Source organism: Salvelinus fontinalis, chromosome 2, assembly GCF_029448725.1.
Source record: "Salvelinus fontinalis isolate EN_2023a chromosome 2, ASM2944872v1, whole genome shotgun sequence".
Classification (NCBI taxonomy): domain Eukaryota; kingdom Metazoa; phylum Chordata; class Actinopteri; order Salmoniformes; family Salmonidae; genus Salvelinus; species Salvelinus fontinalis.
The window spans coordinates 17,112,232-17,127,920 of NC_074666.1; the positions used below are offsets into that span (position 1 = coordinate 17,112,232).

Here is a 15,689-nt window from a genome sequence, read left to right on the forward strand (position 1 = left end):
CCAGATGGTCCCTCTGACAGAGCTCTAGAGTTCCTCTGTGGAGATGGGAGAACCTTCCAGAAGGACAACCATCTCTGCAGCACTCCACCAATCAGGCCTTTATGGTAGAGTGGCCAGACGGAAGCCACTCCTCAGTAAAAGGCACATGACAGCCCACTTGGAGTTTGCCAAAAGGCACCTAAAGGACTCTCAGACCATGAGAAACAAGATTCTCTGGTCTAATGAAACCAAGATTGAACTCTTTGGCCTGAATACCAAGAGTCACATCTGGAGGAAACCTGGCACCATCCCTACGGTGAAGCATGGTGGTGGCAGCATCATGCTGTGGGGATCTTTTTCAGCTGCAGGGACTGGGAGACTAGTCAGGATAGAGGGAAAGATGTACAGAGAGATCCTTGGTGAAAACCTGCTCCAGAGCGCTCAGGACCTCGGACTGGGGTGAAGGTTCACCTTCCAACAGAACAAAGACCCTAAACACACAGCCCAGACAACGCAGGAGTGGCTTCGGAACAAGTCTCTGAATGTCCTTGAGTGGCCCAGCCAGAGCCCGGACTTGAACGCGATCGAACATCTCTGGAGAGACCTGAAAATAGATGTGCAGCAACGCTCCCCATCCAACCTGACAGAGCTTGAGAGGATCTGCAGAGAAGAATGGGAGAAACTCCCCAAATACAGGTGTGCCAAGCTTGTAGCATCATACCCAAGAAGACTCAAGGCTGTAATCGCTGCCAAAGGTGCTTCAACAAATACTGAGTTAAAGGTCTGAATACTTATGTAGATGTGATATTTATTCATATATATTTTTTTATAAATTAGCAAAAAATTCGGAAAAACCTGTTTTTGCTTTATCATTATGGGGTATTGTGTGTAGATTGATGAGTACATTTTTTTTAAATACATTTTAGAAAAAGGCTGTAACGTAACAAAATCTGAAAAAAGTCAAAGGGTCTGAATACTTTCCAAGGGCACTGTACATACAGAAAAAGACAGTGTTTTGGCTGTGGATTGATAGATGGAAGTAATCCAGCCAAGTTAGATGAGTAGGTGAGGTTTCCCTGTAATTGGAGGGGCTGGTGTTTGCTGTCGGTTACATCACAGCCTCTGGTCTGGCCTGGACTGTCTGCTGCTCAGCCTTACGAATCACACAGCAAGTGGTTGAGGGCTCAGAGCACGAGGGAGGGTTAGGAGCTCAGCCTCACAGTAGGCAGGCAGCTTGGGGTTGAGGGCTCAGAGCACGAGGGAGGGTTAGGAGCTCAGCCACACGGTAGACAGGCAGCTTGGGGTTGAGGGCTCAGAGCCATGCACGAGGGAGGGTTAGGAGCTCAGCCTCACAGTAGGAAGGCAGCTTGGGGTTGAGGGCTCAGAGCCATGCACTAGGGAGGGTTAGGAGCTCAGCCACACGGTAGGCAGGCAGCTTGGGGTTGAGGGCTCAGAGCACGAGGGAGGGTTAGGAGCTCAGCCTCACAGTAGGCAGGCAGCTTGGGGTTGAGGGCTCAGAGCACGAGGGAGGGTTAGGAGCTCAGCCACACGGTAGACAGGCAGCTTGGGGTTGAGGGCTCAGAGCCATGCACTAGGGAGGGTTAGGAGCTCAGCCTCACAGTAGGCAGGCAGCTTGGGGTTGAGGGCTCAGAGCTATGCACGAGGGAGGGTTAGGAGCTCAGCCACACGGTAGACATACACCTTGGGGTTGAGGGCTCAGAGCACTAGGGAGGGTTAGGAGCTCAGCCTCACAGTATACATGCAGCTTGGGGTTGAGGGCTCAGAGCACGAGGGTTAGGAGCTCAGCCACACGGTAGACAGGCAGCTTGGGGTTGAGGGCTCAGAGCACTAGGGAGGGTTAGGAGCTCAGCCTCACAGTATACATGCAGCTTGGGGTTGAGGGCTCAGAGCACTAGGGAGGGTTAGGAGCTCAGCCACACGGTAGACAGGCAGCTTGGGGTTGAGGACTCAGAGCACTAGGGAGGGTTAGGAGCTCAGCCACACGGTAGACAGGCAGCTTGGGGTTGAGGACTCAGAGCACTAGGGAGGGTTAGGAGCTCAGCCACACGGTAGACAGGCAGCTTGGGGTTGAGGACTCAGAGCACTAGGGAGGGTTAGGAGCTCAGCCACACGGTAGACAGGCAGCTTGGGGTTGAGGACTCAGAGCACTAGGGAGGGTTAGGAGCTCAGCCACACGGTAGACAGGCAGCTTGGGGTTGAGGGCTCAGCGGAGGATTGGAAACGGAGACAGGGTAAATGGAAGTATTATTTTCCCCAGAGAGCCAGGGGTCAGCAGAGACATGTAGTTATATATAGTAATAGTACAGTTAACATGGCTCATGGGGATTGATAGGAGAGCATCACATGACGTAGATTGATGGAGACAGTTCAAAAATATATAATAAATATAAAATTAAAATAAATATAAATATATAATATAACACACAACAATAGGAATGTTGAAACTATATGTAATACTCTCTTCACACATCTAACTTGGCTTGCCCTTGTCTGATGGGATCTTTGTGTATCTAGTTAGCAGGGTGTATGTTGTGTATCTAGTTAGCAGGGTGTATGTTGTGTATCTAGTTAGCAGGGTGTATGTTGTGTATTCAGTTAGCAGGGTGTATGTTGTGTATTCAGTTAGCAGGGTGTATGTTGTGTATTCAGTTAGCAGGGTGTATGTTGTGTATTCAGTTAGCAGGGTGTATGTTGTGTATTCAGTTAGCAGGGTGTATGTTGTGTATTTAGTTAGCAGGGTGTATGTTGTGTATTCAGTTAGCAGGGTGTATGTTGTGTATTCAGTTAGCAGGGTGTATGTTGTGTATTCAGTTAGCAGGGTGTATGTTGTGTATCTAGTTAGCAGGGTGTATGTTGTGTATTCAGTTAGCAGGGTGTATGTTGTGTATTCAGTTAGCAGGGTGTATGTTGTGTATTCAGTTAGCAGGGTGTATGTTGTGTATTCAGTTAGCAGGGTGTATGTTGTGTATTTAGTTAGCAGGGTGTATGTTGTGTATTCAGTTAGCAGGGTGTATGTTGTGTATTCAGTTAGCAGGGTGTATGTTGTGTATCTAGTTAGCAGGGTGTATGTTGTGTATTTAGTTAGCAGGGTATATGTTATGTATTCAGTTAGCAGGGTGTATGTTGTGTATTCAGTTAGCAGGGTGTATGTTGTGTATTCAGTTAGCAGGGTGTATGTTGTGTATCTAGTTAGCAGGGTGTATGTTGCGTGTTCAGTTAGCAGGGTGTATGTTGTGTATTCAGTTAGCAGGGTGTATGTTGCATATTCAGTTAGCAGGGTGTATGTTGCGTATTCAGTTAGCAGGGTGTATGTTGCGTGTTCAGTTAGCAGGGTGTATGTTGCGTATTCAGTTAGCAGGGTGTATGTTGTGTATCTAGTTAGCAGGGTGTATGTTGTGTATTCAGTTAGCAGGGTGTATGTTGTGTATTCAGTTAGCAGGGTGTATGTTGTGTATTCAGTTAGCAGGGTGTATGTTGTGTATTCAGTTAGCAGGGTGTATGTTGTGTATTCAGTTAGCAGGGTGTATGTTGTGTATTCAGTTAGCAGGGTGTATGTTGTGTATTCAGTTAGCATGGTGTATGTTGTGTATTCAGTTAGCAGGGTGTATGTTGTGTATCTAGTTAGCAGGGTGTATGTTGTGTATTCAGTTAGCAGGGTGTATGTTGTGTATCTAGTTAGCAGGGTGTATGTTGTGTATCTAGTTAGCAGGGTGTATGTTGTGTATTCAGTTAGCAGGGTGTATGTTGTGTATCTAGTTAGCAGGGTGTATGTTGTGTATTCAGTTAGCAGGGTGTATGTTGTGTATCTAGTTAGCAGGGTGTATGTTGTGTATTCAGTTAGCAGGGTGTATGTTGCGTATTCAGTTAGCAGGGTGTATGTTGCGTATTCAGTTAGCAGGGTGTATGTTGTGTATTCAGTTAGCAGGGTGTATGTTGTGTATCTAGTTAACAGGGTGTATGTTGTGTATTCAGTTAGCAGGTTGTATGTTGCGTGTTCAGTTAGCAGGGTGTATGTTGCGTATTCAGTTAGCAGGGTGTATGTTGTGTATTCAGTTAGCAGGGTGTATGTTGCGTGTTCAGTTAGCAGGGTGTATGTTGTGTATTCAGTTAGCAGGGTGTATGTTGCATATTCAGTTAGCAGGGTGTATGTTGCGTATTCAGTTAGCAGGGTGTATGTTGTGTATCTAGTTAGCAGGGTGTATGTTGTGTATTCAGTTAGCAGGGTGTATGTTGTGTATCTAGTTAGCAGGGTGTATGTTGTGTATCTAGTTAGCAGGGTGTATGTTGTGTATTCAGTTAGCAGGGTGTATGTTGTGTATCTAGTTAGCAGGGTGTATGTTGTGTATTCAGTTAGCAGGGTGTATGTTGTGTATCTAGTTAGCAGGGTGTATGTTGCGTATTCAGTTAGCAGGGTGTATGTTGCGTATTCAGTTAGCAGGGTGTATGTTGTGTATTCAGTTAGCAGGGTGTATGTTGTGTATTCAGTTAGCAGGGTGTATGTTGTGTATGCTCCAGGAGGGGTCCCTCATGTCCCCCTCTCTGACCCCTCTAGACGGTCACCACAGTGCCGACCCATGGAGCTCATCCAGCGGTATGAACCAGCCTGGTTACAGCGGCATGCTGGGTAACTCCTCCCACGGCCCCCAGAGCAGCAGCTACTGTGGCACCCACCTGCATGACCGGCTGGTGAGTATCCTCTCCTCCTTTCCTTTCCTTTTCTCCTTCTTTTCTAATCTACTCTCCACCCCCTCTTCATTCCTCCCTCTTCTTCTGTCTGTCTTTCAGTCACTTTCTGTGTCTCCTTGTCATTTTCATTTTTTAATCTTATTGAACCTTTATTTAACTAGGCAAGTCAGTTAAGAACAAATTCTTATTTACAATGACGGCCTACCAAAAGGTAATTGGCCTCCTGCGGGGACGGGGGCTGGGATTAAACATTATTGGGCACAGACAACAGCACAAAGGGTAAGAAGGTAGAGACAACAATACATCACGTGAAGCAGCCATATCTGTCAGTAAGAGTGTCCATGATTGAGTCTTTGAATGAAGAGATGGAAATAAAACTGTCCAGTTTGAGTGTTTGTTGCAGCTCGTTTCAGTCGCTAGCTACAGCAAACTGAAAAGATGAGCGACCCAGGGATATGTGTGCTTTGGGGACCTTCAACAGAATGTGACTGGCAGAACGGTTGTTGTATGTGGAGGATGAGGGCTGCAGTAGATATCTCAGATAGGGGGGAGTGAGGCCTAAGAGGGTTTTATAAATAAGCATCAACCAGTGGGTCTTGCGACGGGTATACAGAGATGACCAGATTACAGAGGAGTATAGAGTGCAGTGATGTGTCCTATAAGGAGCATTGGTGGCAAATCTGATGGCCGAATGGTAAAGAACATCTCGCCGCTCGAGAGCACAATTACCTGCCCTTACCTCTCTCCATCAGTTGATTATTCCTTAGCCTTGGTATGCCTCCATATCATCTCACTCTTATTGCTTTTCATTGCTTTAGGTTCTAATGGGTTAGATGGTCAGTCTGATGGTTCTAATGGGTTAGATGGTCAGTCTGAGGGTTCTAATGGGTTAGATGGTCAGTCTGAGGGTTATAATGGGTTAGATAGGCAGTGTGAGGGTTCTAATGGGTTAGATGGTCAGTGTGAGGGTTCTAATGGGTTAGATGGTCAGTCTGAGGGTTCTAATGGGTTAGATGGTCAGTCTGAGGGTTCTAATGGGTTAGATGGTCAGTCTGAGGGTTCTAATGGGTTAGATGGTCAGTCTGAGGGTTCTAATGGGTTAGATGGTCAGTCTGAGGGTTCTAATGGGTTAGATAGGCAGTGTGAGGGTTCTAATGGGTTAGATGGTCAGTGTGAGGGTTCTAATGGGTTAGATGGTCAGTCTGAGGGTTCTAATGGGTTAGATGGTCAGTCTGAGGGTTCTAATGGGTTAGATGGTCAGTCTGAGGGTTCTAATGGGTTAGATGGTCAGTCTGAGGGTTCTAATGTGTTAGATGGTCAGTCTGAGGGTTCTAATAGGTTAGATGGTCAGTCTGAGGGTTCTAATGGGTTAGATGATCAGTCTGAGGGTTCTAATGGGTTAGATGGTCAGTCTGAGGGTTCTAATGGGTTAGATGGTCAGTCTGAGGGTTCTAATGGGTTAGATGATCAGTCTGAGGGTTCTAATGGGTTAGATGGTCAGGCTGAGGGTTCTAATGGGTTAGATGGTCAGTCTGAGGGTTCTCATGGGTTAGATGGTCAGTCTGATGGTTCTAATGGGTTAGATGGTCAGTCTGAGGGTTCTCATGGGTTAGATGGTCAGTCTGATGGTTCTAATGGGTTAGATGGTCAGTCTGAGGGTTCTAATGGGTTAGATGGTCAGTCTGGGGGTTCTAATGGGTTAGATAGTCAGTCTGAGGGTTCTAATGGGTTAGATGGTCAGTCTGCGGGTTCTAATGGGTTAGATGGTCAGTCTGAGGGTTCTAATGGGTTAGATGGTCAGTCTGAGGGTTCTAATGGGTTAGATGGTCAGTCTGAGGGTTCTAATGGGTTAGATGGTCAGTCTGATGGTTCTAATGGGTTAGATGGTCAGTCTGAGGGTTCTCATGGGTTAGATGGTCAGTTTGAGGGTTCTAATGGGTTAGATGGTCAGTCTGAGGGTTCTAATGGGTTAGATGGTCAGTCTGAGGGTTCTAATGGGTTAGATGGTCAGTCTGAGGGTTCTAATGGGTTAGATGGTCAGTCTGAGGGTTCTAATGGGTTAGATGGTCAGTCTGAGGGTTCTGAATGGTTAGATGGTCAGTCTGATGGTTCTAATGGTTTAAATGGTCAGTCTGAGGGTTCTAATGGGTTAGATGATCAGTCCGAGGGTTCTAATGGGTTTGATGGTCAGTCTGAGGGTTCTAATGGGTTTGATGGTCAGTCTGAGGGTTCTAATGGGTTAGATGATCAGTTTGAGGGTTCTAATGGGTTAGATGGTCAGTCTGAGGGTTCTAATGGGTTAGATGGTCAGTCTGATGGTTCTAATGGGTTAGATGGTCAGTCTGAGGGTTCTAATGGGTTAGATGGTCAGTCTGAGGGTTCTAATGGGTTAGATGGTCAGTCTGAGGGTTCTAATGGGTTAGATGGTCAGCCTGAGGGTTCTAATGGGTTAGATGGTCAGTCTGAGGGTTCTAATGGGTTAGATGATTAGTCTGAAGGTTCTAATGGGTTAGATAGTCAGTCTGATGGTTCTAATGGGTTAGATGGTCAGTCTGAGGGTTCTAATGGGTTAGATGGTCAGTCTGAGGGTTCTAATGGGTTAGATGGTCAGTATAAGGGTTATAATGGGTTAGATGGTCAGTCTGAGGGTTCTAATAGGTTAGGTGGTCAGTATGAGGGTTATAATGGGTTAGATGGTCAGTCTGAGGGTTCTCATGGGTTAGATGGTCAGTCTGAGGGTTCTCATGGGTTAGATGGTCAGTTTGAGGGTTCTAATGGGTTAGATGGTCAGTCTGAGGGTTCTCATGGGTTAGATGGTCAGTCTGAGGGTTCTAATGGGTTAGATGGTCAGTCTGAGGGTTCTAATGGCTTAGATTGTCAGTCTGAGGGTTCTAATGGGTTAGATGATCAGTCTGAGGATTCTAATGGGTTAGATGATCAGTCTGAGGATTCTAATGGGTTAGATGGTCAGTCTGAGGGTTCTAATGGGTTAGATGGTCAGTCTGAGGGTTCTAATGGGTTAGATGGTCAGTCTGAGGATTCTAATGGGTTAGATGGTCAGTCTGAGGGTTCTAATGGGTTAGATAGTCAGCCTGAGGGTTCTAATGGGTTAGATGGTCAGTCTGAGGGTTCTAATGGGTTAGATGGTCAGCCTGAGGGTTCTAATGGGTTAGATGGTCAGTCTGAGGGTTCTAATGGGTTAGATGGTCAGTCTGAGGGTTCTAATGGGTTAGATGGTCAGTCTGAGGGTTCTAATGGGTTAGATGGTCAGTCGGAGGGTTCTAATGGGTTAGATGGTCAGTCTGAGGGTTCTAATGGGTTAGATGGTCAGTCGGAGGGTTCTAATGGGTTAGATGGTCAGTCTGAGGGTTCTAATGGGTTAGATGGTCAGTCTGAGGGTTCTAATGGGTTAGATGGTCAGTCTGAGGGTTCTAATGGGTTAGATGTTCAGTCTGAGGGTTCTAATGGGTTAGATGGTCAGTCTGAGGGTTCTAATGGGTTAGATGGTCAGTCTGAGGGTTCTAATGGGTTAGATGGTCAGTCTGAGGGTTCTAATGGGTTAGATGATCAGTCTGAGGGTTCTAATGGGTTAGATGATCAGTCTGAGGGTTTTAATGGGTTAGATGGTCAGTCTGAGGGTTCTAATGGGTTAGATGGTCAGTCTGAGGGTTCTAATGGGTTAGATGGTCAGTCTGAGGGTTCTAATGGGTTAGATGGTCAGTCTGAGGGTTCTAATGGGTTAGATAGTCAGTCTGAGGGTTCTAATGGGTTAGATGTTTAGTCTGATGGTTGTTTCTCTCCCTCCATTCTCCCTCTCTACAGAGCTACCCGTCACACTCCTCGGCAGACATCAACCCCAGTCTTCCTCCCATGTCCAGTTTTCATCGTAGCAGTGCCTCCAATCAGTACAGTACAGCCTCCTGCACTGCCACCACCAACGGGGCAGACAGCGTGATGGGTAAGACCTGGGGACAAGGACACAGGGCTGCGGAAGACAGGACAGAAGACATGACAGATCACAGGGCTGATTACAGCGGTAAGACCAGCTATGTGACGGACAGACAGAGTGATGGATGGACAGACAGAGTGATGGACGGACAGACAGAGTGATGGACGGACAGACAGAGTGATGGATGGACAGACAGAGTGATGGACGGACAGACAGAGTGATGGACGGACAGACAGAGGGATGGATGGACAGACAGAGTGATGGACGGACAGACAGAGTGATGGACGGACAGACAGAGTGATGGACGGACAGACAGAGTGATGGACGGACAGACAGAGTGATGGACGGACAGACAGAGTGATGGACGGACAGACAGCGTGATGGACAGACAGAGTGATGGACGGACAGACAGAGTGATGGACGGACAGACAGAGTGATGGACGGACAGACAGAGTGATGGACGGACAGACAGAGTGATGGACAGACAGAGTGATGGACGGACAGACAGAGTGATGGACGGACAGACAGAGTGATGGATGGACAGACATAGTGATGGACGGACAGACAGAGTGATGGACGGACAGACAGAGTGATGGACGGGCAGACAGAGTGATGGACGGACAGACAGAGTGATGGACGGACAGACAGAGTGATGGACGGACAGACAGACAGGAAGCCTAAACGTAGACAAGATGGACTGATTAACAAAGAAAGATTAACAGAGGCCACATACGGTTTTGACTCTGCTGTGATTAGCTGTGACATGTCCTCCTCTCAGTGATGGCTGGAGCGTCGCTGTGTTTTTCCTCTAGACAGCCCAGCATATGGTCCTGCTCTCTTGCAATCCCGCTGAACAAATAATAGAACAATCAGAAACAGATTGAATGCTTGTTCTCCAACATTCCACAATGATTCTCTCTTTTCCCTCTCCCTCTCTATCGATCTCGATCATTCTTTCTCTCTCTGAGAGCTCTCTCTAGCTCTCTCTCTACCCCTCTCTCTGAGATATCTCTCTAGCTCTCAGTTCAATTTCAATTCAAGGGGATTTATTGGCATGGGAAACATATGTTTACTTTGTCAAAGCAAGTGAAATAGATAATAAAGCCCCTTCTCCATCTCTCTCTCTCTCCCTCTCCCTCTCTCTCTCTCTCGCTCTCTCTCCCTCTCTCTCCCTCTCTCTATAGCTCACTCTCTAGCTCTCTCTAGCTCTCTCTCTACCTCTCTCTCTGAGATCTCTCTCTACCTCTCTCTCTAGCTCTCTCTACCTCTCTCTACCTCTCTCTCTAGCTCTCTCTACCTCTCTCTACCTCTCTCTCTAGCTCTCTCTACCTCTCTCTCTACCTCTCTCTACCTCTCTCTCTAGCTCTCTCTACCTCTCTCTCTAGCTCTCTCTACCTCTCTCTACCTCTCTCTCTACCTCTCTCTCTACCTCTCTCTCTACCTCTCTCTACCTCTCTCTCTAGCTCTCTCTACCTCTCTAGCTCTCTCTACCTCTCTCTACCTCTCTCTACCTCTCTCTACCTCTCTCTCTAGCTCTCTCTACCTCTCTCTCTACCTCTCTCTACCTCTCTCTCTAGCTCTCTCTACCTCTCTCTCTAGCTCTCTCTACCTCTCTCTACCTCTCTCTCTACCTCTCTCTCTACCTCTCTCTCTACCTCTCTCTCTACCTCTCTCTCTACCTCTCTCTCTACCTCTCTCTACCTCTCTCTCTACCTCTCTCTCTACCTCTCTCTACCTCTCTCTCTAGCTCTCTCTACCTCTCTAGCTCTCTCTACCTCTCTCTACCTCTCTCTACCTCTCTCTACCTCTCTCTCTAGCTCTCTCTACCTCTCTCTCTACCTCTCTCTCTACCTCTCTCTCTACCTCTCTCTCTACCTCTCTCTCTACCTCTCTCTCTACCTCTCTCTCTCTACCTCTCTCTCTACCTCTCTCTCTACCTCTCTCTACCTCTCTCTCTACCTCTCTCTCTAGCTCTCTCTACCTCTCTCTCTACCTCTCTCTCTAGCTCTCTCTACCTCTCTCTACCTCTCTCTCTACCTCTCTCTACCTCTCTCTCTACCTCTCTCTACCTCTCTCTCTAGCTCTCTCTACCTCTCTCTACCTCTCTCTCTAGCTCTCTCTCTCTCTGAGATCTCTCTCTAGCTATCTCTCTAGCTCTCTCTACCTCTCTCTACCTCTCTCTCTAGCTCTCTCTACCTCTCTCTCTAGCTCTCTCTCTAGCTCTCTCTACCTCTCTCTCTAGCTCTCTCTCTAGCTCTCTCTCTCTAAAAATATATTAACATTGCCAAAGCAAGTGATATAAACAATCACAAATTAACAGTTAACATAAAACACACAACATTTTTAAAATGAGAAAGACTTGAAATGTTAAATGATTAACTGTGTACAAAAACTTGAGGGCCGTTAAAATAGATCCTGAAGGAAGATTGATCCGGTTGAACATCCTACTTAATGATAAACAACGATGGCTCATAAATCTATACGGTCAATAATAATGACAATTCAAACTTCTTTGAAAACATTTATAATGATCAAATTAGTCTCCAAGATACAAATAACTATATTATAATGGTAGGGTATTACAATACAGTTTTAAGTACGTCAATGGACCTTACCAATGGCAATCACACTACCAACTATCACCCTCTGGCGCTCAAAGAGATGATCAATATTATGGACATGTTGGAATTTACTGATATGTTGAGGCTTAAAAACCCGCATATTGTAAGATATACTTGGAGGCTTAATTAAGCTAGTCAGATGGATTATTTTCTGGTATCCTTTTCTATGGTGCCAAAAGTGGGAAAACATTTACATTTACATTTAAGTCATTTAGCGGACGCTCTTATCCAGAGCGACTTACAAATTGGTGAAAAGTAACCTTTCGGTTACTGGCCCAACGCTCTAACCACTAGGTCACTAATCACTAATCACTAGGCTACCTGCCGCCCCTATCATCCAACAAAGGCAGATCTAATAGATCTACATCCAATTATATGGCTAAACTGATAGAGAAAAAAAATAAAATAATTGGGGGGGGGGGGCGGGGGGGGTTTTACAAGAAGGGTATAATATTTATAAAGGATATTGTCAACAAGAACGGTAAAATGATGTCACACAAGCAACTAACAGCGATGTTAGGGTGGCAGGTAGCCTAGTGTTTAAGAGCATTGGGGCAGTAACCAAAAGGTTGCTGGTTTGAATCCCTGAGCCAACTAGGTGAAACACCTATTGATGTGCCCTTGAGCAAGGCACTTCACCCTAATTGTTCCTGTAAGTTGCTCTGGATAAGAATGTCTGCTAAATTATGTAAATAATGAAACACTATATAAAAAACTTAGTGAGCCAAATAAAATCACCCGCGGTCCAAATTCAGCCTGCAGACCGTCAGTTGGAGATCCCTGAAATAGACCATCACGCCTGGTCCGTATATGTGTAAAACTTCATCACGGTTCCTATTTATCTCATCTTTGAGTGTACATGAGATCACATACAAATGGTAAGGAAGGTTTGAAATTATTGTTTTAGTCAAATATTATATCTGTTGGGGCTTCTTGCTGGTCAATTTGCAGTCTACAAATTATTTGTAATTACGTTCCGGGCCCCTGACCATCCGCTCAAGAAAAAATTGGCCCGCGGCTAAATCTAGTTAATGGTCCCTAGTCTATACTGTGTGTATTAAACACGGTGAGAAGGGAGAGGAGAGAGAGAGGCTTGTGTTAGCGTGTGTCGCTTAAACAGTGAAAGAACTGGGAAAAATGTGATTGGGCAATTAATGTGAGAGTGGTGTAGGCGGTCCTCAGAGCTCTGCTCTGTTCACTTCCTGCCCCGGACGCTCGGGTTGTCCCAACACACACAGACACACACACACACACACACACACACACACACACACACACACACGCTTGGCTTGAGGATGTGACAGCTGGAGCTGGGGGTGGACAGGGTGTGGGTTAGGGCCTTCAGGGGAAAGAGGGATGGATGAATGAATAGAGAGATGAATGGATGGAGGGATTATGGGATGGAGGAGGGAGGGGGGGGGTTATTGGAATGAATAACATCCTTACTTATGGAATCCCACTTCTTTTTCTGTGTGTGTGTGTGTGTGTGTGTGTGTGTGTGTGTGTGTGTGTGTGTGTGTGTGTGTGTGTGTGCGTGCGTGTTTGTGTGTGTGTGTGTGTGTGTGTGTGTGTGTGTGTGTGTGTGTGTGTGTGTGTGTGTGTGTGTGTGTGTGTGTGTGTGTGTGTGTGTGTGTGTGTGTGTGTGTGTGTGTGTGTGTGTGTGTGTGTGTGTGTGACAGCTAACCGGGCGCAGAGCGGGGCACCGACCAGCTCTCAGACGGGAGACGCCCTGGGGAAGGCTCTCGCTTCGGTGAGGAGAGAACACACACCCTAACCTACACCCCTAGTCAATACACACACACACACACACACACACACACCCTAACCTACACCCCTAGTCAATACACACACACACACACACACACACACCCTAACCTACACCCCTAGTCAATACACACACACACCCACACACACACCCTAACCTACACCCCTAGTCAATACACACACACACACACACACACACACACACACACACACACACCCTAACCTACACCCCTAGTAAATACACACACACACACACACACCCTAACCTACACCTCTAGTCAATACACACACACACACACACACACACACACACACCCTAACCTACACCCCTAGTCAATACACACACACACACACCCTAACCTACACCCCTAGTCAATACACACACACACACACACACACACACACACACACACACACACACACACACACACACACACACACACACACACACACACACACACACACACACACACCCTAACCTACACCCCTAGTCAATACACACACACACACACACACCCTAACCTACACCCCTAGTCAATACACACACACACACGCACACACACACAGGCATGCATGCACACACACACGTGTTGACTGACTGTCTGCGATTGAATTGTTTGTTTCAGATCTACTCTCCAGACCACACAAACAACAGTTTCTCGTCCAACCCGTCGACCCCTGTCGGCTCTCCCCCGTCACTCACAGGTAAATCTTCATAATACGTTAATGATGTATGAGAGCTCCCCTCCCACAAGCCTCCTCTGTGTTGTGTCATGAGCAGGTTAACCCTTGATTAATTGGTTGAATTTATATGACAATTAGACAATTAAAATGCAACCACACACCAATGGCACGAGTATAACACAAAAAAAGCCTAGGACTTATTTCTCTGTCTCCTCTAACTAAGGTGAGGAAGAGTAAGTGAGTACTCTGACTCCTCTAACTAAGGTGAGGATGAGGAAGTGAGTACTCTGACTCCTCTAACTAAGGTGAGGAAGAGGAAGTGAGTACTCTGACTCCTCTAACTAAGGTGAGGATGAGGAAGTGAGTACTCTGACTCCTCTAACTAAGGTGAGGAAGAGGAAGTGAGTACTCTGACTCCTCTAACTAAGGTGAGGAAGAGGAAGTGAGTACTCTGACTCCTCTAACTAAGGTGAGGAAGAGGAAGTGAGTACTCTGACTCATCTAGCTAAGGTGAGGAAGAGGACGTGAGTACTCTGACTCCTCTAACTAAGGTGAGGAAGAGGAAGTGAGTACTCTGACTCCTCTAACTAAGGTGAGGAAGAGGAAGTGAGTACTCTGACTCCTCTAACTAAGGTGAGGATGAGGAAGTGAGTACTCTGACTCCTCTAACTAAGGTGAGGAAGAGGAAGTGAGTACTCTGACTCCTCTAACTAAGGTGAGGAAGAGGAAGTGAGTACTCTGACTCCTCTAACTAAGGTGAGGAAGAGGAAGTGAGTACTCTGACTCATCTAGCTAAGGTGAGGAAGAGGAAGTGAGTACTCTGACTCCTCTAACTAAGGTGAGGATGAGGAAGTGAGTACTCTGACTCCTCTAACTAAGGTGAGGATGAGGAAGTGAGTACTCTAACTCCTCTAACTAAGGTGAGGAAGAGGAAGTGAGTACTCTGACTACTCTAACTAAGGTGAGGAAGAGGAAGTGAGTACTCTGACTCCTCTAACTAAGGTGAGGAAGACGAAGTGAGTACTCTGACTCCTCTAACTGAGGAAGTGAGTTCTCTGACTCCTCTAACTAAGGTGAGGAAGAGGAAATGAGTACTCTGACTCCTCTAACTAAGGTGAGGAAGAGAAAGTGAGTACTCTGACTCCTCTAACTAAGGTGAAGAAGAGGAAGTGAGTACTCTGACTCCTCTAACTAAGGTGAGGATAAAGATGAGGAATTGAGTGAGAGACAGCAACACAATTAGACCCAACCAAATCATGAGAAAACAAAAAGATAATTACTTGACACATTGGAAAGAATTAACAAAAAACAGAGCAAACTAGAATGCTATTTGGCCCTAAACAAAGAGTACACAGTGGCAGAATACCTGACTACTGTGACTGACCTAAACTTAAGGAAAGCTTTGACTCTGTACAGACTCAGTGAGCATAGCCTTGCTATTGAGAAAGGCCACCATAGGCAGACCTGGCTCTCAAGAGAAGACAGGCTATGTGCTCACTGCCCACAAAATGAGGTGGAAACTGAGCTGCACTTCCTAACCTCCTGCCAAATGTATGACCATATTAGAGACACATATTTACCTCAGATTACACAGACACACAAAGAATTTGAAAAGAAACCCAATTCTGGTAAACTCCCATATCTACTGGGTGAAATACCACAGTGTGACATCACAGCAGCAAGATTTGTGACCTGTTGCCACAAGAAAAGGGCAACCAGTGAGGAACAAACACCATTGTAAATACAACCCATAATTTATGTTGATTTATTTTCCCTTTTGTACTTTAACCATTTGTACATTGTTACAACACTGTATATTTACATAATATGACATTTGTAATGTCTTTATTCTTTTGGAACTTCTGTATGTGTAATGTTTACTGTTAATTTTTATTGTTTATTTCACTTTTTGTATATTATCTACCTCACTTGCTTTGGCAATGTTAACACATGTTTCCCATGAGAGAGAGAGATACCCCTCTCAG

At 46.0% G+C, this 15,689-nt stretch overlaps 1 protein-coding gene across 16 annotated transcripts in view; it reads left to right on the forward strand.

The window, feature by feature from the left end:
- Positions 1 to 15,689, forward strand: part of LOC129812906 (transcription factor 4-like) — a 161,552-nt gene that overhangs the window by 93,772 nt on the left and 52,091 nt on the right. For 9 of the 16 annotated variants that reach the window (XM_055864951.1, XM_055864933.1, XM_055864961.1 and 6 more), the window contains 4 exons: positions 4,553 to 4,686; positions 8,509 to 8,722; positions 12,936 to 13,006; positions 13,647 to 13,725. In XM_055864951.1, the coding sequence (XP_055720926.1) occupies positions 4,553 to 4,686; positions 8,509 to 8,722; positions 12,936 to 13,006; positions 13,647 to 13,725 (498 nt within the window). The remainder of the gene's footprint in view (positions 1 to 4,552; positions 4,687 to 8,508; positions 8,723 to 12,935; positions 13,007 to 13,646; positions 13,726 to 15,689) is intronic. The other 7 variants (XM_055864979.1, XM_055864989.1, XM_055864970.1 and 4 more) reach the window with 1 other exon arrangement.